Source organism: Pteronotus mesoamericanus, unplaced genomic scaffold (genome assembly GCF_021234165.1).
Source record: "Pteronotus mesoamericanus isolate MK-2021 breed Mesoamerican mustached bat unplaced genomic scaffold, CSHL_Meso_final contig_90, whole genome shotgun sequence".
NCBI classification, from domain to species: domain Eukaryota; kingdom Metazoa; phylum Chordata; class Mammalia; order Chiroptera; family Mormoopidae; genus Pteronotus; species Pteronotus mesoamericanus.
Window position 1 is genome coordinate 30002921 of NW_026555277.1, and position 22604 is coordinate 30025524.

At 43.0% G+C, this 22604-nt stretch overlaps 1 protein-coding gene across 1 annotated transcript in view; it reads left to right on the top strand.

The window, feature by feature from the left end:
• The window catches only part of PAMR1 (peptidase domain containing associated with muscle regeneration 1), a 62747-nt gene that overhangs the window by 9122 nt on the left and 31021 nt on the right, over positions 1-22604 (top strand). Inside the window, exons 2-3 of the mRNA XM_054586226.1 lie at positions 7415-7591; positions 12590-12718. Of these exons, the coding sequence (XP_054442201.1) occupies positions 7415-7591; positions 12590-12718 (306 nt within the window). The remainder of the gene's footprint in view (positions 1-7414; positions 7592-12589; positions 12719-22604) is intronic.

Here is a 22604-nt window from a genome sequence, read left to right on the forward strand (position 1 = left end):
AGGTTTTGTGAGGAATTGAAAAGAAAAAATACTGGGTGACCTATATATAGTAGATTAGAAGTTACATGGTCCTTGTGAGGTCCACTTTAGTTTCGTCCACAGCCTTATTCCATTCATGTGTGACTCTGTCAGGAAAAACAAAATTCCTGAAGATTCGCCATACATTTATCTCTTTGAGACTTGCTTTGTCTTCTTGGTTTTATCATGCATCTGCATCCCAAATTGAGGGGAAATTCTTCCATGTGCTGTGCTTTAATTTCTCTGTGTTTGAAATAGGGCTGCTGGTAGATTCTTGCAGTGGCTGAGGGGATGGTCCCTCGCAGAGTAGGTGGTTCTGGGTCAATGATGTTGCCTCCCAAACATGAGATGTTGTTCATGACCACCTGTTGTGACTCAAGTGTGAAGCCAGCCAGGAATCCTCAGGTAAAAAGAAGTTCCCATTTTTCTTGTTCTGGCTTGCAGAGTGGGAGGAGGTAAGTATAATGAGAGCTAGCCTGTATGGAAGCTACCACCAGCTTAGGGCTTAGTGAACTGTCAGACATGCCATTATCAATGTATCACCCTTGCTCAACATCCCTCCATACTTTAAATCTGCTGTTGACTAGCTGCCTTTGGTAGAAGGAAAGCCTGGCTTCTGCCTGGCATCAGTCAACCTGGATGTGAAGACAATAACACTAAGTCTAGAAGCTCTTGGCAAAGAGGTAAATGTGGTTGACTAATACCCTCGTGAAGACTTGACACACTGACTCAGAAAAAAGGGTGTTAAAAGTGTGAAATATTAGGGAGCAGGCATGATAATCTGTAGAGTTCTTGGGTTAGGGGGAAACCAGATTGGATTTTTAGGATATAGCTTAAGTTTTATTATTTTTAGCTCAGCTGTTCTATTACTTTGGTTCATATAACATTTGCTGAGTTCTATTGCCAAGTACTTCTAGATGCATTATTAAATTCTGTTTTTAATAGCCAATGCTAATAAAAAACAATATCTATAGAGCTCATATTACAATGTTTGAAGTAACCCAGAAGCAGCTGTCCTTCAAGCATTTCCAGTAACACAGTTGTTGAAGATAATGGCAAATGGAGGCTCTTCCAAGACAGTGGAGTTTGGGTTTTGTTCCCTTTGGCTATGGATGTGTAATTTCTATTTTTAAAAGAGAAGCAGCAGGAGGTGAGGTATGTCCTATTTAAATAAGCATTTAAAGAGAGGGTATTAGAAAAATGAGACCAGGAAATCTGGAAGCAAAAGGGAGGAACCCAGAAAGCCATGATCAAGACATGAGGAGACTGCTTGAAAATGCCATGTATGTGTGGGTCTCCAGAGGACATATCATTACTCATCCCCTTCCCTCCCCAGCCATTTGTGTCTCAGCCAAACATGTGATGCTTTTTATTCTGTAGACGATCATGGTAATGTCTTGACAAGTATGCAGTTTCTCTTCCAAAGCCCTTTATGATCATGGCCTTCTTCAACTACAGTAACATCAACAACTCCATCAATCTATGTCCATCCTCTTGAAGTGTGGGAAAAATGCTTCACCAAGGTGTCTTGTCTACTATTGTCCAGCAGCATAAATGAGGGACAGATTCAGGATTAAACTTTGGATGATTTGATTCCCAAGTGTGTCCACTTCGCCAGCAAATGCATTCTTAATCTGTATAGTGAGAGGTGTGAACTCTCTAGAATCAAGGTGCTGTATAGAAAGTAACAAGACTTTGGCCCCAGGAAGAGCTAGATTCTGATCTTTCTTCTTTCATTTGAAAGCTGTGTGACCTGGTGTGATTTATTTACCCTCTCTGTTCCTCAGTGTCTTCATCTTTTCAGTGAAGGAAATACTACTTTGAAGGGTGACTATGAGGATTCAGTGAGCCAGTATATGCTCATGAGGGGCTCAGATACATTGTCGGTGGATGCTAAGACCCAGGAAGTAGAGGAGGATGAATGAAGACCCACAGTTTGGAGTTCTGTGCTCAATAAAGGATGAGGAGGGAAAGGAAGTGAGAAACTGATTTTTGCCTCCCTCTCCCTCTCCAATGTAGGCTCCAATGTACAAAAGCCTACAAACCAGATTTCTAGGGAAAGTTTCCTCGCTCCTGGTACCCAAAGGAGCACAACAAAGGCCTTGACTCTTCAGCTCTCATGATCTTGTTAACAGGAGGAGCTATGAAAAGGGGAAGACTCGGGTCACTGAGATTGGGGCTCCAGCCAGGCTGTGGCTGAAGGTCGCTGGGTGATGGGCTCGTTCTCAAAGGCTCAGGAGATAAAGAATCACTAAGGGCCCCAGTAATTATTTCATCACCCCATCTGTCAATCATTCCTGCTTGGGATTTGCCCATCTGCCATTGACCCCATGGAATGGGCGGTCAGGACCTCAGGTGGTCAGGAACGGATGCTCGTTAGACATCAGCTGGGAAGTTCGGCTTACACAGAGGAGGTGGGAGAGTGAGCAGGGATAGGCAAGGAGCCCAAGCTGCCTTGGTGTACACCTCTCTGATTCATATGTCTTTTTTTTTTTTCCTCATACTAGTCTCATTTATAAAATGTAGGATAGTAAAAAAAAGAAATGCAGCAGAAATTTTAATTAAACATGGTAGGATGGGAGGGCTCTGGGGTTTTTGGTGGATGCAAAGGCAGATTCTAATATCCGTGATGAGAGGACTCATGATAAAAGTGCCTTTATTTGCCGTCTTCTGGGGTGGTCTTGGCCTGGACCTTTAATCTGACAACTGATGTTTCAGTCATGTGTGGAACAGGCTGACCTTTGTTCTTGTGAAGAATCCTCTGAGTTTTCTAGATTGACCTTAAGAGCCATCATGTCAACCTATTGCCTTAAAATCTCGTGTTGAAAACATGGCTCTTGGAGACTCAGCTGAGGGGGCACAACCGCTCACCCTGCCATTCTGTGGTGCTAAGCTGCTGCTGTTTGGAGGATTAAGTGTTCTCCATGTTGTTGGCAGCAGACATGGTTCAGCGTGAGGGGGCCTTCTAGCACATCGTCAGGCTGATGAGGGGCTGCCCTCAGTACTGATGATGCGATGACAGCCAACTCCTTCATTCATTTGCTCATCACCAGCCGAACCTGTGCCAGCTGGTCAACACTGTTGTCGTTGCCTTGGCATTCCCTTTGCTAAAACAGGACTGAGAGGTTCAGGGTCTTGCCCTTTCCAAAGTGAATTCCAGAAAAACCAGGGCTGGACTAATATGACTGGACTCTCTACTCCATATAGGAGATAAGAGAATGGCTGCCCTGAGCGTGGCTGTTGAAAGAAACGTTTGAGCAAACTTATGGTGCTGAAGTACTCGAACTCTCTTGGTATTTGCTCACCCTGATGAAAAAAAGAAGGGGGGAGCACTTGCGCCCATAGGATAAGGATGCAGCAATTTACAATCACCTTTAAAGATGACTCAATGTCAAGAGAATGTATCCATGATTTACATAAAGAAAAAAAACAGTATTTACAACAAAAATACTGTTACCAGTTTTGAGAGGTGAGAAGGCTATGTGTACGCATTATCAGTATCAACCTGTGGATACTCAGAATATGTTTATTGAAAGAAGACAATTTGAAGAATAGACAACAAAATACCAAGGATGCTTCTGAATACTTTTTTTCCTTTACTTATGATTTTATTTTTTTATTTTTTAAAGTTTTCACAAAGAATCTTTTATATGGAAACATATTGTGTTTTATAAAGACAAAAATATTTTAGCCCTGGCTGGTATGGCTCAGTGGACTGAGTGCCAGCCTGTGAACCAAAAGGTCAATGGTTCAATTCCCAGTCAAGGCACATGCCTAGGTTATGGGCCAGGCCCCTAATAGGGGGCAGGTGAGAGGCAAGCACATATTGATGTTTTTCTCCCTCTCTTTCTCCTTCCTTTCCCCTCTCTCTAAAAAATCAATCAACTGATCAATCAATCAATCAATCAATCTTTAAGTAAGTAAATAAATATTTTATCCAACGGGAGAGTTAGGGATGAACCCATATGTATGGTGTCCAGAACTCTGTAAGCCTGATTTTTCTATGTGATTGTGGGCATGTGCTTGTTGGTTTGTCACAGGGCAGCGCTCCATGAGTTCTCTGTCTTTTATTTGCCTACAGTAACACCCCTTTATCCAGGGTCACACTTTCTGCAGTTCTAATTACCCACAGTCAACTGTAGCTCAAAAATACTAGATGGAAAACTGCAGAAATAATTCACCAGCACCATTCTGAATAACGTGATGAAATCTCATGCTCTCCAGCTGTGTCCAACCCCAGATGTGAATCATTGCTTTGTCTAGCATGTCCACACTGTAAACACTACCTACCCGTTAGTCACTTAGAAGCCGTCTTGGTTATCAGATCAACTGTTGTGGTATCGCAGGGCTTGTGTCCAAGTAACACTTATTTTACTTAATAATGGTTCCAAAGTGCCAGAGTATGATGCTGGCAATTCAAGCATGCCGAAGAGAAGCCATATGTTGCTTCCGTTAAGTGAAAAGTTTTGTCTGTGCGGGGAAAACATATTTGTGCCTAGGGTTTGGTACTCTCTGTGGTTTCGGGCATCCACTGGGGGTCTCAGAACATAACCCCCGTGAATAAGAGGGGATTATTCTATCTCTGGGAAAGCAATGACTCTTTTGCAGCTTTTAAAAGACTCTGTTTTTAAGTGTGGAAGGCAAGTTCAGTTCGCTCAGTCCCCATAGCTGGCGAAGCTGGAGGCTGTTCTGGCCCGTTTCCCCCTCAGCAGCAGGCTTCCTCTCTAGGCCTGACGTTCAGTGGGCCTCTCTTTCCCCCAGAATTAACTCTCTGAAAAAGCTCCTTTGGCATTTCTCTTTGCTTCTTCCCTACTTAGCCCTTTTCCTCACTGGTAAAGTAAAGAGGTTTTTAAGGTAAAAGAAAATGTATTTCCCACCTCATCAGGTCATTCTCATGCTTAAATTGCATAATCAATATATGTAAAAGCATTTTAGCTAAACAAATGCTAAACTGCTTGAGCATACCTGTATGAAAACCTTCAATAACTCCTGCTGCTATTGGTGTTTCTTTAGATCCTATTTTCTGGTCCTGGCCTCTAGCCCCATATTGGAAGTGGCGTGGTTTGTATGGCTAACTCTAAATGCCCAGTGTGCCCTTTCTGCAAATAGGTCTAATAAATGGAGAAAAAGTCCAGGAAATGGCTCTTGTTTGCTCATTGTGTTTTTAAGTCTCTTCAGCTGGTCAGTTGTGAATATTTTTCCTTAATGTATTTATTTCTTTCTCATATTATGGGGACATTTTTCTGTCTCCATGGGGAGAAAAAAAAGGGGGGGGGGGATTTGCCAGACCAGAGGGGAAAGAGCCAAATCACAAAACCATTGTAACCACTGCCTCCTCTGTCACTTCTGTATTTCTGAGAAGTGGTCTCACCTTGGCAAATAGATTTCTATCTGTGATTTTATCCCCCCACCAACCATGCAAGTCTTGTAGATTTGGTGCTAATGTCCCTTCATGACCATTCATTCATTCTCATAGCAGCCTAAGTTTTTCTTATCACAGTTAGTGATTATATGGTTTGGGGGGGGGGGCGTCATTTATCCAACATCAACTTCTCTGCAAAACTCTGGGCTCCGGGAAGCCAGGGATGGCGTCTGTTTTTCTTCCCATTGTATCTGAGCACCCAGCGATCTATCTGCAACACAGTGGACAGTCAAATACTTGTGGGATGAAAGAATGAATTCATGGATTCACCCACAGCCTTAGCACTGTGCTTAGTGGGGAACCTGAGGAACAGAGTGGTTAAATGACTCTGTGGGTTAACCTTTCAATTTATCTGTTTTTCTTTTGTCGCTCATGCTTTTGATGTCATATGTAAGAATCCACTGCCACATCCAAGATCATGGAGATTTACCCCTGTGTTTTCTCCCGCTTTCCTTTGCTTTTAACTATCAGGTTTTATGTAGATTTTAGAAGTCACTCACTTCCTCCAGTCAACGTTAGAAACATGGGAAGCTCAGCTAAGCAAACCCTGTTGTCTGCTGGAGGGGCTCAGAGCAGTGGGGGAAACACAAACAGACCTCAGTGGTGACAAGATCACGGTGATCTATGTCAATCATTCCCCAGTGTTCATGTGAGGATCTTTGCTGCTCCACCAATGTTCACGGGAGAAAAACAACCTTATTACACAAGTGGTTCCTTTCTATGATGCTAGACTGTTCTTATGGCCTGAGGCTGTAAATAGATGGTGATGCTTTCTTTACAATGGCTCTACTTGGCAAATTAAGAACAATAACTCTGTGTCAGACTTCCCAATTTAATGGTGGAATATATAAAACTCAACTATGAAATTCAAGAGGTTAGAATCCACCACAGGTGCTAAGGTTGGTTGAAATGGGTGACAAGGCTTGCTGCGGATCCCTGCCTGTGTTTTTAGAGAAGGCTTCAAAGGGAAGCCAGATTCACTTTCTTCCTTAAATATCTGACCTATTTTCTGCTTCAATCATCATCTTTGTATAAAACTTATAGAAATGGAGAGTGGGGAAAAAGAAAGAATAAAAGCTAAGTCTGTTTCTTAGCCTGGGTTCCTCTGAGTGGCCTCCAACTGATTCCTCTTATAGGTTTTGACAGATGGTTTTTTCTTTTTCATTTAATTAAGGTGTATTTTTTTTTTCCAGAAAAGAAGTAAATACAGAAATCTTACCCAGAAAGGAATACTTTTTTTTTTCCCTCATGGGAAAGAACACTCAGTTGAATTTGGGGAATGAATAAAGTTCTGCCAATGAGTTCACCCTTGTAAAACATTGAAATTCTCCCAAACATACTAATTAAGATAGTTTTTGTCTTTTCTGTTGGTTTTAGCTTTGAAGATACCGTAAAAATGGCCTGCTGAGAAATGGAGGAGCCAAGTTTGGAGGAAATGACATGGTCTCTACTTGGCAATCAGCCTTGTGCTTGAATGGCCTAATCTAGAGACTGGTCTCCAAACTTTTTTGATGAATACCTGGGCTGTGCTGTACAGTTGAGTAGTTCCTCCTGGAGTTGTGCAGTGCACCACCTATGTAGCTGGAGACAGTGGCCTGGTGCACCCCAGCAAAAATAGAAATGAGCATAGACCCCCAAGAAGTGTATACTTACTTGTAAATTATATATGTGTGCATGTGTCAGTCCCCTTAGATTATATTTTGATAAAACATGATTTATTTTTTCATTGAAAAATAAAAATGAATAGCAATTCCAATCAATTTTATCTGTGACACAATGGGTAGTGTTGAACTCTCTTTGGGGTAAGCCACTCCACTTTGGAGGCATTGGCCTGGAAGAATGCATACAATCTTCTCTATCATTTAGGCTGGATGACACATTTGTAGGCAAGGCTGCTTTTTAGCAATAGAGTACTTATAGGTCTTACCCCTTCCTGCCAGGACCTTTGTCCTTACATGCTGGTTTCTGTTTCAGAGTACACAGTCATTAATGAAGCCTGCCCTGGAGCCGAGTGGAATATCATGTGTCGGGAATGCTGTGAATATGATCAGATTGAATGTGTTTGCCCTGGAAAGAAGGAAGTCGTGGGTTATACCATCCCTTGCTGCAGAAACGAGGACAATGAGTGTGACTCCTGCCTGATTCACCCAGGTGAGTGTGGAATAGGAGACCTCAGGTAGTCTTGTATTTTCTGAGGTCATGAATGAGAACAGACTGAATGCTTAAATTCTGGCAGGCAGCCATCAGGAGGCTGTGATGCAGTGATTATTAAGAGTGGCCTAGTTCAGGTCCTTCTAACTGGAGGAATTGGAGGAATTAGTACCTTGTTTAGTGTTAAACTTGTAAAGCTGTGAATTCATGTACTCATTCTTTCATTTAACAAACAGATTGGTATCAAACTATACTATAAGGTATAGGCATCAAAACAGCATGGTACTGATATAGAGACAGACATAGAGATCAATGATTTTATAGTGAATTAGTATTTGACAACGGAGGCAAGAACAAACAATGAGGTGAAGACAGTCTGTTCAAAAAATGATGTTGGGAAAATTGGACAGATATGTGCAACAAAAGAGAAACTAGACCAACTTCTTACACTATACATAAGAATGAACTAAAAATGGATTAAAGACTTAAATGTAAGGCTCAAAACCATAAAAATCCTAGGAGAAAACATAGGCAGTAAAATTTGCTTGGGCAAAGGAAACAAAAGAAAAAAGAAACAAACGGGACTGCATCAGGCTAAAAAGGCTTTGCACAGCAAATAAAACCATCAACAAAATAAAAAGACAGCCCCCAGAATGGGAAAACATTCTTGCCAATCATATATCTGAAAAGGGGTTAATATCCAAAATTTATGAAGAATTCAACACCAAAAAAGCAAACAATCCAATTAAAAATGGGCAGGGGACCCAAGTGGTGATTACAGGAGGGTGGAGGGTAAAAGGGGACTAAATGGTAATGGAAAAAAATACAATGTAAAAAAGAAATACATTGTGAAACAAGCCAGAACAAAAACAAATAAACAAAAATAAAAACCAAAATAGGTCTCAAGTAGGCATTTCTCCAAAGAAGACATACAGATGACCAACAGACATATGAAAAGATGCCAAACATTACTCATCATCAGAGAAATGTAAATTAAAACCCCAGTGAAATGTTACCTCACACATGTCAGAATGGCTATCATCAATAAATTCACAAACAAAAAGTACTGACAAGGATGTGAAGAAAGGGGACCCCTCGTGCACTGTTGGTGGGATTGCAGACTGATGAAGCCACTGTGGAGAAGAGTGTGGAATTTCCCCCCAAAACTAAAAATGAAACTGCCTTATGACCCAGTGATTCCACTTCTGGTAATATATCCAAAGAAACTCAAAACACTGATTAGAAAGAATACATGCATCCCTATGTTTATTGCAATGCTATTTACAGTAGCCAAGAGTTGGAAGCAGCCCAAGTGCCCATCAGTAAAAGAGTGGATAAAAAAGCTGTGGTACAATTACACAATGGAAGACTAGGCGGCTGTGAAAAAGAAGGAAATCTTACCCGTTGTGACAGCATGGATGGGCCTGGAGAGCATTATGCTAAGTGAGATAAGCCAGTCAAAGGATGACAAATACCATTTGATTTCACTTCCATGTGGAATCTGATGAACAAAATAAACAAACAAATGAAATAGAAAGAGACTCACAGATAGAGAGAAAAGACTGACAACTATTAGGGGCAGGGATTTGGGAGGCTTGGTGAAAAAGGTGAAGGAATTAAGCAAGAACCCCCCTCCCTTCAAAACTCAAAGACACACACAATAGTAGGGTGATTACCAGAGGTAATCACAAGATGTTTCATGCTCTTCTTGCGCATTTTCCTCCCCAGATCTGGTGTCAGCTATTCCTCCAAAGAACTCTGGTCTGAGAACACAGTCTGGGCACCTGAGGTGTTCCTTACTATTGGACTGTCCTTGTTACCAGGTTCTTTTCTTTCGTTTTCTTTTTACTGAATGGAGCTAGGGAATATGTATTTTTTTAAAAAAATGAATTTGTTGATATTTAAATTCAAATTTAATAATATAAGGTTGTTTACTTCTTTGATTTCCTATTTGTATCTCTTTTCTCCCATGGTGAACATGCTATTTGCTAATAATACTAACCTAATCACTTATTTTCTTTATCTTATAATAAAGCATAATATAATTGTGTGAAATAACAATAGCACTATTAGCACTAACAATAAGACCACTGAATGAAGTTATGATATCTTTGTGGTTATTACTAACCTTGGAGTATATCCCACTCAGAATATATAAAGTGCTATGATTTAAAGCCAATTGATGTACATGCATACCTTGTTTTATTGTATTTTGCTTTATTGCATTTCATAAATGTTGCATTTTTTACAAACTACAGGCAAAACAATTCACCAGCAAAAAGCTTATAACTCATTTTATTGTGGTGGTCTGGAATCAAACCTGCAATATCTCTGAGCTGTGTCTCTGTAGTTCTTTTCCTTGTAATGTATGTCACCTACTTGATATACAGATAGCTTTATTATTTCCATCTGTTCTCTATATTTTACACTACAAGCAAATATATATGGATCCATATATACACATATATACACATTTATATATCTATGTCCTTCTTTCACTAAAGATAGCATACCATAAGCAGTGCTAACTTTAACCTTGCTTTTTGCTCTAAACAATGTATGCTAGAAAAAAGAAAAAGAACTCATGGGCATGGACAAGAGAGTGGTGATTATCGGGGGAGGGATGGGTGGAAGTGGAAGAAGCTATGGGGGGATAACCGGTAATGGAAAAAAATACAATAAAAGATGAACTACTAAACAAAACGACATATGCTAGAGATCACTCACAGACAGTATAAAGCCAGCATCTTCCTTTGTTTTTACAGTTACTCATAACCGTATTGTGTGGATCAGCATAGTTTATGAATATGTGGGTTGTTTCCAGCTTTTTGCTAATATCAATGATGCTACAGTGAATGGCCCAAGGCACACATCATTTAGTAAATCTTGCAGTGTACCTTTGGGGTAGAATCTTAGGTGAGGGCCTGCCGGGTCAAAGGGTGCCTATGCCATTTTGCCAGCCTTTGCCAAATTTCCCTCCATGCCCTTGGTGTTCCCAGCAGCCGGGTATGAGGGGACTCTTTCCCCAGAGCCTTGCAACAGAATGTGCCCTTTGGGACTTTGGCCAACTTCATACATGAGAAATGATATCTCAGGGTGGTTTGAGAAATATTTATCTTTTCTATCATTGTGAATGACAGTCTTCTCTGTGCCAGTGGCAGTGGTTGTAGGAGGATCGAGGTCCGAGGATGCGGTGGCAGGGATGTGAATGGTGGTGGCTTCCAGAATGCCCAGCCGCACCAGGGCCCTCACTGGACCAAGTTTGTTAGGTGTTTCTGTGTGGTATTAGTCTGGGTAGCTCTGAACTCAGTCCTCTGGCCCTTCTGGCAAATCTATGAGTTACTTAGTGTCTTTTTTAATAGAGTCCCATTCATTTTCATCACCAGGCTGGTTTTTTGTGGCTTGCATGTAATGACCTGGGTGTTCCTGTGCCAAGAAAGGCAGTTGGCAGGATCTTTGAGGTTATACTCTGAGTCCATTCGCCTCCTCGGTGGCACAATGGATAAGGGATGCAAAGAGGGGAAAGTGGCACATGGCGGAAGATGGCCTTTAGAAGGCACAGTGACCCCACTGGGACCCAGTTATGAACCACATGAATTTCAGGCATCACAAAATCAACTCTTCTATGGTGGGAGGAGGGACTGGGAGAGGGAAGCAAAATCAGGCTAGTATGTGAAGAGAGGGCTACTAGTCTCTCTCCTACAGAAACTACACACATACACACTGTATATATTACCACAGGCCCATAAAACCTAAGCTCAGCCAAAAGCAAAGAAGTATTCTATCAGCTCAAGGAAACCCTTGTTATCTCAGAGTTCAAATCCTTCATTAGCAATCCATCCATACACTCACCCATCCATCCATCTATTTGTCCATTCACTCTAATAATATTTCCTGAATACTATGTGGCACATGCTGGAGCAGGTACTGAGGATGCAGTATTGAACAACATGCAGTTTCAGACTTTATTATCTTATGGGGAAACATAATAGGCAGTTAAAATTGAACATGATATACGTAGTAGTAGGGAGAACCCAAGTGGAGGTATGGGAAAACATAATAATAATAATAGTAGTTCATATTTTGGGGGTTCTGACTATGTGCCATGCCCTTTACATGTATGCATTTAATTTTGAAAACAGCCCTGTGAAGTGGGTACTATTTTGAGCCCCAGTGTTTCAGATGAGGACACTGAGGCACAGAGCGCGTCAGTGATCTGCTGGAGGACACACGGCCAGGCAGTGGCAGAGCTGGAACTTAGCCGTCTGTGCTCAGTGGGATGGAGCGATCTCTACCTTTCCTCACTGTCCTCCACCCCTCGGGAGACCGTGTGTTAAAAATGACCCCTGTCTAGGAACTGCTCATCCCTCTCCGGAGTGGCCTGCTGGTGGGGGCAGCCTGACACCTTCCAGGAGGAGCCCACATTGGACATTAAGGTGGCTTCCAAAGGCATGCTTTGGTTATAGAGGTGTATAACACAGAAGGCTATTCAATGAAATGGGAAGATATTTACTTTTATGAAATGAAAAAGTAAGTTACAAAACCAGAATGTACAGTACATGGTATAAGCCTAATTTTTAAAAAAGTGTGTTTGTATGTATATAGATACAGATTGTGACCAGTTTTCTATGGGTGATGCTATTTTAGGTGATTTTAATTCCATTTTTTTTTTCTGAATTTTCTAAATATTCCACAATAAATATACCATTATAAAGAGAAAAAATACGCTATATCTACAGATTCACAATAACCTTTGCTGTAGGTTTTTTGGTGTTACTTGAAAACATAAGCCACCAACTAGAAAGTTGGCTCTCCCCACCCTCCTTAGACTGAATTCTGGTGGCTCGGGCATTTCCTAAGAAGGGGCTTCAGCGCCTGTCCAGGTCCGGGTGCCCTTTGTTCAGACAAGGCCTGGAGAAGGTACACGCTTTCTCTCTCGTGCAACCGATCATGCAGCAAGGGCTGACTCGCACACCCCTCTTGTTGGACATGTTTCAGGTTGTACCATCTTTGAAAACTGCAAGACCTGCCGCAACGGCTCGTGGGGCGGCACGCTGGACGACTTCTATGTGAAGGGCATCTACTGCGCAGAGTGTCGGGCCGGCTGGTACGGAGGAGACTGCATGCGTGAGTACCCTTGGAGGTAGCTCCGCCTCAAGTCTCTAGTACACGGAGCTTTAATGTCTCAGCTTGCCGCGGACTCAGGTTTCTTTTGCTGGAATGTGAGTTCTGGAAAGCTTGCGGCCTGGGGGCTTTCTAGGTAAGGCCATAAAAAAATCCAAACATACATGTTTCCATCTGCTGGTTGTGGACTGGGGACGTCTGCTTGGAACTGGCCACAGGAGGTTCCTACCTGCTCTGAAATCCTCCCCTTTCCCCTAAATGACGCCGAGGCATTCTGCACACAGCTAGCCTCCTGTCCAATCCAGAAACCGTTCCACATTACCATCCATCCGCAAACAGTGAATAAGGCATCAACAATGCTGAGTCTCTAATGAATTTCAAATATGAATTTCTATGAGTGAATTTTTGAATCCTGAGTTAAGTTCCTGGGACCCACATGAGACTGTCAGCAAGCCACTTGTCCCAAGAAAGAGTTGTTACTTTTTTCTGGGTTCTATTTGATCTCCAAGGATTACTTAGCCTTTATTAGCTTTTCCTTGTAATGTATGTCACCTACTTGATATACAGATAGCTTTTGTTTTTTGTTTTGTTCCCCTGTGAGTTTTGACCATCCTTTGAAAATGGAGTGGAAATGTAACCTCCCCCCAGTCTGAGACTCTGCTCTTCAGCGCCCTGACGGCGAGTGTCCCTTTGGGGGCCTGGAGCTGGAGCAGTGTACCAACTATTACTATTTTGTTCAGCCTATTTCACATGCTCCCTACTTGAGTCAGAAGCTGTCTGGATGGTCTTACAGTGAGCATATTTATTCTTATAATGATATTCCCAGTTTGCAGAGATGGAGGCTGGAGAGCTATTGGTATTCTTTGTCTGATCCAACCTTAGCAAAATGCCATGAATTTTAAGAATCTAGGGAAAAGGGTGAGATGTGTGGTCTGCAGCCGAGAAACTCAATTATACCTGGAGGAGGAGAAGTGTGTTGGTGCTTCAAGGTGAGCCTGAGAGTTAACTTATCCAGAATACAGATACCATATCTTCCTATGTATAACGTGTACTTTTTTGCCCAAATTTTTGAGGGGAAAATAAGGATGGGCATCATATATGGGTAATGCTAATTCTGTATCTATATAAATGTTCTTAATCCTTTTATTTATGCTTATGTGTTAAAAGAGTAACTCTAGAAAGCAATAACAATATCCGTATGCAAAATAATACCCTGGAGTACGATAATTGGTTTTGTTTCTAATATTAATAAATAAAAAATCGAATGAAAAAATTAAAACAAAAGATTTTTTCCTGAATGTTTTGGGCCAAAAATTTGGATGCACATTATTCATGGCAAAATTCACAGTAATTTTTGAAGTGCTGGTCTCAGGTGAAGATTTAAAAACTTTAATGTCATTTTAGGTGATTTCTAGGAAATTGTATTTAGTGCTTTTGTGGATTATTTTCTAGGTGGATTAGCTGCAGGCTTTCACCCTGGTCTCTTTTTGGCAGCTGTTCTCTGGAGACATTGTGACACGATGAGCGAGACCACAGCTGTGGAATGACACAGGCCTGGGTTAACTAGTGACTTCGCCAGCCACTTGCATCGCGACCACGGCCAAGTCATTGAATCTTGCTGATCTCAGTCTCCTTTTCTTCAAAATGGGAAGAATGCTCTCTCTGTCATGAGGCTGTTTCTAGAATTAAATGAGATATGTGTATGAAGCACTTAGTGCTTAGCCTGGCTTATAGCTCAAACTAATACAATATATATATCATTGTTATTCTATGTGCTCCTTAATTGCCAAGTGGGTATGTGGTCCAGAAATAAAACTACTTAAGACAGACAGAGTCAGAGCTATAAAGCACAGCTTTAGAGTTCACATTGACCATTGCAGTATATAAGATAGCTTTGTGGTTTCTTCCCTCTATATATGGAGAGTGGAGAAGGGCTATGTGATGGGATTGGAGCCCTAGGCAGGAGTTGGATCATGCATCCCTGAAGGTAGATAAAATTAGATAAAAAGTCTAGATGTTATTCTGAGTTTAGTGTTATGCTGAGGGAAGCCAAGGAAAAGCTGTGAACTGGGGTATGGCATAGGCAGAATCGTAGATAAGGGAACAATTAACCACAGGGAGTCAGGGGTAAGGGAGGTTTTAGACAGGCATAGATACTTGAGCTGTGTCTTTGCTCAGGTGTGGGCAAACCAGGAAGAGACCTATGTTGGTACAATTCTAGGCCCCTTGTTCTTAACCACAGTACTATCAGACTGTCACTTCAAAAGCTTTACTTTTCTCTGAAAAATGGGATGTGAAATCTCTGCTGAGGGCAGAATGGAAGAGAGGCCAGGGAGAGTGTCTCAATGGTTTGAGACAGCCACGTGAGGAATAAGGAGAGGCACCAGCTAGTGAGAAGTTAAAGCATGTCTGAGCAAGACTGAGGACCCAGTTCAAGCTGGAACTTCTGTGTGGTTAATGCAGGCAGGGCAGGCAGGCGGTGCTCTCCAGCAGCGTGATAGCAGAGGGGAATTGAACCACTCACTTGGTGGTCCAAGAACTGGCTAAGGCATTGTTTAGGTTGGATAGGACATAAAACCAGAAAGTCTGGTAGAGAGAAAATAGGAATGGATGTTTCTGTGTGGTAGAAAAGCAGGCTTAGTGGTTATAAAGTGGTTGAACACATAGCTAGAAGGGGTATTGTAGTCAGAGAACAGAATTTCTAAGTTGAAACTTTCAGGGGTGGTGGTGATAGTATGTTTAAATATAATATATAATAATCAGTTTTTGCTGTGTAACAAACAATCCCCAAAAGACAATTTTTTTTTTTTTTAAATCACAGGTCTGTGGGTTGGCTGGAGTTCAGCTGATTTCAGCTGGGCTGATCTGGGTTGGACTCCATGCTTCAGGGCCCAGGCCAAAGGAGCAGCAGCTACTTGGGACATGCTCTTCTTGGGGAGGAAGGGGTTGCAGAAGCACAAGAGGCCAAGCCAAGCATACGGGTACATCAAAGGCATCTGCTCACATCACATTCATTCACTTTCCAAAAGGAGTCACATGACTAAGCCCCAGATCAGTTGACTGGGGACATATACTCCATCCCAAGGAGCAGGTGTACAAATATTTCCTAAATAATACTCCAGTCACTCTATGTGAGTAAGTGGGTTTGTTTGGGGGACATGACAGAGAAGGGGAAGAATATTTGCATGCAGGAAGGCAATGATAAATAGTAATAAGCAAATAGTAACAAGACAGAAGGGCAGCAGTTGCTCAAAGAAATCCTGTATGCATGTCTTTCCAAACAGCACTCAGTGTAAGAGTTGGCTATAGATGGTGTCTGAGTTGTTGGACTAGTGATGGTATTCATGTGTCAGACTGAGGTTTTTTCAAGAACAGCAAAACTGGCTTATTGCTCCAACAGGTCATTGCTACTAGGCTAGCAGACAGAGAGCCAGGATCTCATTCATTAATCTACCCATCCATTCAAAAACTATTTCTTGAATGGATGTTTTTAGGTGCTGGACACAAAGTGATAAACAAGACGGATGTGGTCCCTCCCATCTTGAAGCTTGCAATAGAGAGGAGAGGAAAAAAAAATTAGAGTGTGGTCGTCAATGCAGTGAAACAAACAGAATAATGGTCTGATTCTACCTCCTGTGTTAATTCCGTTGTGCTTGTTCAATTCCATTATGTTTGCTCTGAGAGCCTCACTCCGTGCAGTGTATAGTATCTGTCCGCAAGTGACAGCATGCATGCACAGAGAATTTCTGTGGAGCACTGGGTTGGTTGCCAGGGAAAACAATGAGTCCTCAATGAGTTTACAATCCATCTATTGAAACAGGGCTTGACTGCAGGAAGACATCAATGTGATGTTAGGATGTTATTAAGCTCCTATCACCTATGCCTCATATTGGCATGAAATTAATGTTAGGGGAATTCAAAGGTGGAAGTAATTCATTTCACTGTTGACTGTCTGCCTGGCGCTGGTTGCTTCCTGTCTCTATTAAGAGGATGCCACACTTGCGTGGCTTTCTGTGGCTAGGGCACCATGCTGCAACCCCATGGCAGTGCAAGCATTTACCCAGTAGGTGGCACCCAAGTGATCCTTTCAGAGCCTGTGATTCTGAAGGAGAGCTTCCTACTGAACACCATCTGTAGGCCCTGGCATTTTTTTCCTGAGTGCTGTATAGACCCTTAGGAGGAAGGAGAAGTGACAGGCAAATGTCAGAAAGACTTTTATGTTGGAGTTATAGAGCATTCATATAGATCACTGAGCAGACATGATCCCACCTTCATTTGCTCCTGCTCTTGACAATGTTTATATAATTAGTATTAACCCAACTTATGACAAAGGACTTGAAGTCCTTGAGCCCAGGAGAAAACTCTTCCTTCCTAGGAAAGAATGGTTTAATAAGCTCAGAATATCCAGACTAGGGAAAAGAGCTGATTCTTGTTTTCTTTTCCCCAAACTTTTATTTTGAAAAATTCCAAATCTACAGATAGCTGAAAGAATTGTACATTCATATACCTTTCACTTGTATTCACCAATGAACATTTTCCCACATTTGACTTTCTCTATTTTACTGCACAACAGACTGATGAATTTATTTTTTTCCATGTTTCATAATGTTATCACCATTTTTCTTGTCAATGCTAAAGTTGTCCCAGAATTGGCCAGCGAAGCCTCGTCAGGCCGGCTCTGCTGCCTCATTCTTGAAGCACATCCTAGCTTTCTGGTCCTGGAACCAGCCATTTCTCCACAAATCCTGGTTCTTTCTGTGGGGAAAGGCATTTAGGAACCGCAGTCTCTGTACTGGCTCCAAGAATGGCTGATATCAGTGTCAAAAGTTAAGCCTTCCTCTCAATGCTTCTTAAACTGGAAAATTTACTTCTTAAGTGGAACCACTTGCTGACCTCCCGAGTGGTTTATTGAACTTGGCCCTCAGACTGAGTTCCTTAGCCACCAAAGGAGATGAGCATGGGAGGGACCCAGAGCCACTCAGGATGCCACACTTCTCGCTAGTGTCACAGTGATCCCAACCTTCCAGGTGCTGAAGGGTCTGGGTATATAAGAAGGTTAGGAAATCAACCCAGATAAGGGAGGATTTGTGGACCCTTAATACATTTTATCATCTTAGTCATATTTTGGACAGAGGCAGAAGAGCAGAGGAACTGGGCATAAGCCAGGCTCCAAAATGTTTGTGAGCTAGAATATCAGAGAGAAGGAGGATTTGTGTGGCTGGTCCTTGAGCCACAACCGGGGTGTATGTGGAGCGTGTGTGTGTGTGTGTGTGTGTGTGTGTGTGTGTGTGTGTGTGTGTGAGAGAGAGAGAGAGAGAGAGAAAGAGAAATTTTTGTGTCAATGATTAGTGCAGCTGTCCTCCTATGGAACCAGAGAGTCTCCTTCTGTGACTTTGGACAAAGTTACTCAATCGTTGTAAGTCTCTGTTTCTTCATTTACCAAATGGGGATGCTAACAGTGTCCTTCAGAGGATTTTTGTGGGGGTTAAGTGAAATACTATCTATAAATCCTTTCCTATGGAGTCTGGTACATAGTAAATACTCAATAAATGGTGGCTGCTATTCTTATTATTAACTAAACCAGAGCCATAAAGTGAACTCTTCTTTTTCTTTCTTTCTTTCTTTCTTCCCCCCCCCCCCCAACCCGCCCTTGAGAAGGAAATCAGTGTAAGGCCAGAGAGGAAAAATAATAAAGCAGGATTCCTTAAGTGACAAGAAAATATATGCCAGACATGAGGAGGTAATCTTCTCAGGATGAATATTGTATGGTAAATTGCATTTTATGTTTTACGTGCTGAAGCTCTTTAACTCTAGGGAGTTAGTGTTTGAATCTTTGCAGAAGATTTTATGCTGTCAAAGAACTCATCAATCATTGCTCCACTTCTTCCTAGGGTATAAGACAGACTATTTGGTACAGACAGGAGATTGGTTTGATTGGGCAGATGTTTGATTTTTTTCTTGCATAGCCATTTATTCAGTTAATTAATTGAGCACCCACTCAATGCATATAAAGGCATGGACATGGCAGACAAGGTCCCTAATCTCACAAAACTGTCATGGGGAAGGCAACCAAATACATAAAACAATCATTATAAAGTATCAAACTGATTGGTATTATCAGCCAAATCACAGAGTGAGCTGTGGAATCACTCCTGGGTGTCTAATTGTTCCTGATGAAGACCTGCCCCCGCCACCCCAATAAAAGCCATCACTTAGCACTTACTATGAACCAGACATTGTTCTATGTACCTCCATGCACTAACTCACTGATTCTCATTGCAGCTATTTTACAGATGAGGGTGTTGAGTCTCAGAGGCATAAGTAACTTTCCTGCTCTTATGCAGCTTATAAATGGCAGAGCCAAGATGCCAATTCAGAAGCTGGGCCCTTGAGGCCAATCTCCCCACTTTTAGACTAAATCACCTTCTACTGTGAGAGGCACTTGAGGTCCTCCCTCTGAGGGCCTGCAGGTCATGGTGGCAGGATGAACCAAATCACATGGAAGGTGTGAGCTTTCCTCCAGCACCTGACCCGGTACGTGAGTCATTCCCATTTCATTGTCAGCCTTTCATTCCATCATCCTTGTCTGGGCTCCTGGGCCTAACGGGTTCAGAGCTCTACCCAATGATGTAATGAGGCTCTTAGGAACCCTGGGGCTATCTGTGGTCAGAACCTGGCCTATCCCTGTCATTCTTCTGCCAAAATAGTGTCTCAGATCGAGACAAGACTCAAGAGAAATAACATGGGTTTCCATTTATTGAGTAATGTTTATGTACCAGGCACTGTGTACTATCTCATTTAGACCTTAGAACAAACAAGTAAGAAAATAACAACAGCATGGTAGTAGGTGCTACTGTTATTCTCATTTCCAAATGACGAAGCCCCTTGGCTTAGAAAAGCTGGAGAGCTTGTCTGGTCTCACACAGCTAGTAAAAGGCTGACCTGGGATTTGGACCCAGTCTGGCTGCACAGGCTGCCCCTAACCCACGGAGTCCTATCTGTCGAGTCATCTTGGAAGGAGCAAAGAAAATGCAAATACCTCTCTATGTCTGAATGGGTTTTTTTTTTTTAAAAAAAACAGAAAAAATAACAGAGAAAAAAAAGAAAACCCAACCACCTCTCAGAAGTATGTTGTGTCTCTCTCCTGCGCCCCCTACCATGCTGGAGATAACAAGACTTTTGTCTGAATGCTGGGGGTGTTCGTTATTTTCTTGGGAACCTTCCAGCTCCCTTACTAGTTTAGAAACTAATAAGATCTCCTTTCAGCTCTGTAGAAACAGGGTCTATCCAGCTATCTCTCCTGTTTTGGCTTCTAGCAGCAGGGAAAGGTGGATAGGTAGGTTGGCGATGAGTCCTGGATTTGAGAGACTAGAGGACAGTCTGGCTTTGTTGACAAATTCCCCTTCTCTCTCTCTCTCTCTCTCTCTCTCTCTCTCTCTCTCTCTCTCTCTCTCTCTCTCTCTCCCCTCTCTCTCCCCCGCCCTTCCTCCCTCTCCTTCCCCGCACACCCCCCCAACAAGACATTTTCAGGCAATCTGAGCACGTCTTCCGGGCTCATTGCCTGCCCTGGCCTTTCAGACTCAGGACCACCTGCCTGGTTGGCCAGCAGTACTTCCTTGGCGGGGACACTCCGCTGTGTTCACTGTTCTGCCCTAGACAGAGAGGTGCAGTTAGCACCCTGCACCCAGGCCCGCCAACTCCCTTAGTAGGGACAGAAGTGGAAAGAGAGCTGAAGGAGTCCCTTGATGTGGGGCGGGAACGGGGCTCCTTCCTCCTTCTCCCCTGTGCCTAATACCCTTCCCCCAAGCACATTTCTGAGAAGTGGCCTCTTTGTCTCTTTGTTGGTTGGAATTTGTACCCTGTCTTGGTGCCGACTCTGCCCTCCCTCTGGAGTGAGGAGAAAAGCATCATGAAGCATAACAGATGTTGCATGTGTTTTGGAATCTTGGCTACTTCTGAAGGATAGCCCCCCGGGAATACAGGAGCAAGTGGTCTAGCATCTCCCACGGCCAGGGGCTGGCGTCTGGGTGGGGCTGGGGGCTCTGAGTCCTCCACAGGCTGCGTGAGATCCTGGGGCGGGCCAATGCTTTAACGATCTTGCCAAGGAGACCTGACTGGGGATGGGCCCTGGTTCCCCCGGACATGAGGAGGGGCCCAGGGATGCTGCAGTCTGATTACAGCTTCCATAGCAGAGAAGCAACATTTGCTGCTGGTTCTGACTTGGGGTCCCTGCAGCAGGTTTGCTGTGGGAGCTGAGATTTAACACCTTGCTGTCTGGGAAGATTCCAGTCCCGAGGGGCGGAGGCTGTGCAGGAAGATTTCTTTTTTTGTCCCTCACACCCAGCGCATCATTTCCGTAGCTGGGCAGCAGATGGGCAGATGGGGGTGACGAGGAGTGTGAGGTGCACAGGAAGAAGAAATGTGCTCTCCAAAAAAGTAGGGGGAGTGGTAAAGATTCAATGTATCTTTTTTGTGGGGGGGGGTGTGTGTGGAAAAATCCCACTGTTCAAAATGGAGTGGGAGAGGGCTGCTTCAGAAAGCCCTGAAGACAATTTAAGGTACCAGCTGAGACTTAGCATTGTTATTTGACGGATTCAAGTTCAAGCCCCTGTTCTGCCACCAGCTAACATTTACTGATTTTTCTGCTAAGGACTTTCTGTGGATAATGTGATTCAAATCTCACAAAACCTTATGAAGGAGGTGCCAGTTTATTCCCATTTGGCTGAAGTTCACTGAGGTCCTGAGAGAAGAAGTAACCTGCCCAAGGCCACACAGCCAGCGAAGATAAAGCTGAGTCTGAAACCAAGGGCAACGGGATGCTGAAGTCTCTATTTTTAACCAAGGCTTTATAGTTGAAACAGTGATTTATAGTCTTCTGTCTTCCTGGCCGTCTGGCCTTGGGGAAGTCATGTAATTTCTCCTATCCTTAGTGTTCCACATCTGGGAAATGGGGAGATGAAAGTTGTTCATGGTTTCTCACGGGGATTAAATGAGAAAATGTTTATTACTCTTTTAGCTAGTGCCTGGCCTCTCATGATATCATCATTTATTCATTCGATGCCTATTTACGCAACACCTGTGGTATGCCAGGTACCATTCTAGGTGTACGAGCTAGTAAAGGTCCCAGTTCAATGAAACAGAGTAAACAAGCTAGATAATTTCAAATAGTGATACCTGTTATGGAGAAAACAAAATATAGGAATGACAGTGACTATAGCCATGTGCAGGTCCCTTTTAGCCCGGTGGTCAAGGAAGACGTCTTTGAAGATGGGGCCGCTGGGTTAATCCCCAAAGGCAGCAGGTGTGGAGAAGACGCACCTTCGAGGTGAAGGGGGCAGCAAGTGCCAGGCCTAGAGTTGGGAACAGAGAAGAGTCCTCAGTAGCGGGAGCAGCGTGGCTAGGGAGGTGAGTGGCAGCGGACGCCAGTCAGAGAGTAAGCCGGGCAGTCAATGAGGCACGGCTGTGAACGTCGTAGGAAGGTGTTTGCCTAGTGGACAGGCTTCAGAGGGTTGAATCGAGAGAGTAGTGCGATCTCAGTTATTTGTTTAAAAGTTCGCTTTGGCTGCTACGTGCAGAATCAAATGTTGGGGGACAAGGACGGGTACAAGGAAACCAGGGGGGAAGCTGAGATTGCAGACAGGATGGAGACCAGGCCTAGACTTGAGCCCTGAATGGAAAGTGGCAGATGGCGCTTTCCATTGGTGGATTGGTGGAGCAGGGCAGCAGTAATAATAACAATCCTATAATGACATGATGTGTGCAAACTGGCAGTAGTTTTCACAAAGGTAACAAGCCTGAGGCCTCACTGCATGTCAAAGTAGAGTTTGGGCTCTTTTCCTAACCACCTTCATCTGTAGAAATGTTACTGCTCTCATCTTGGAGCAGTGTC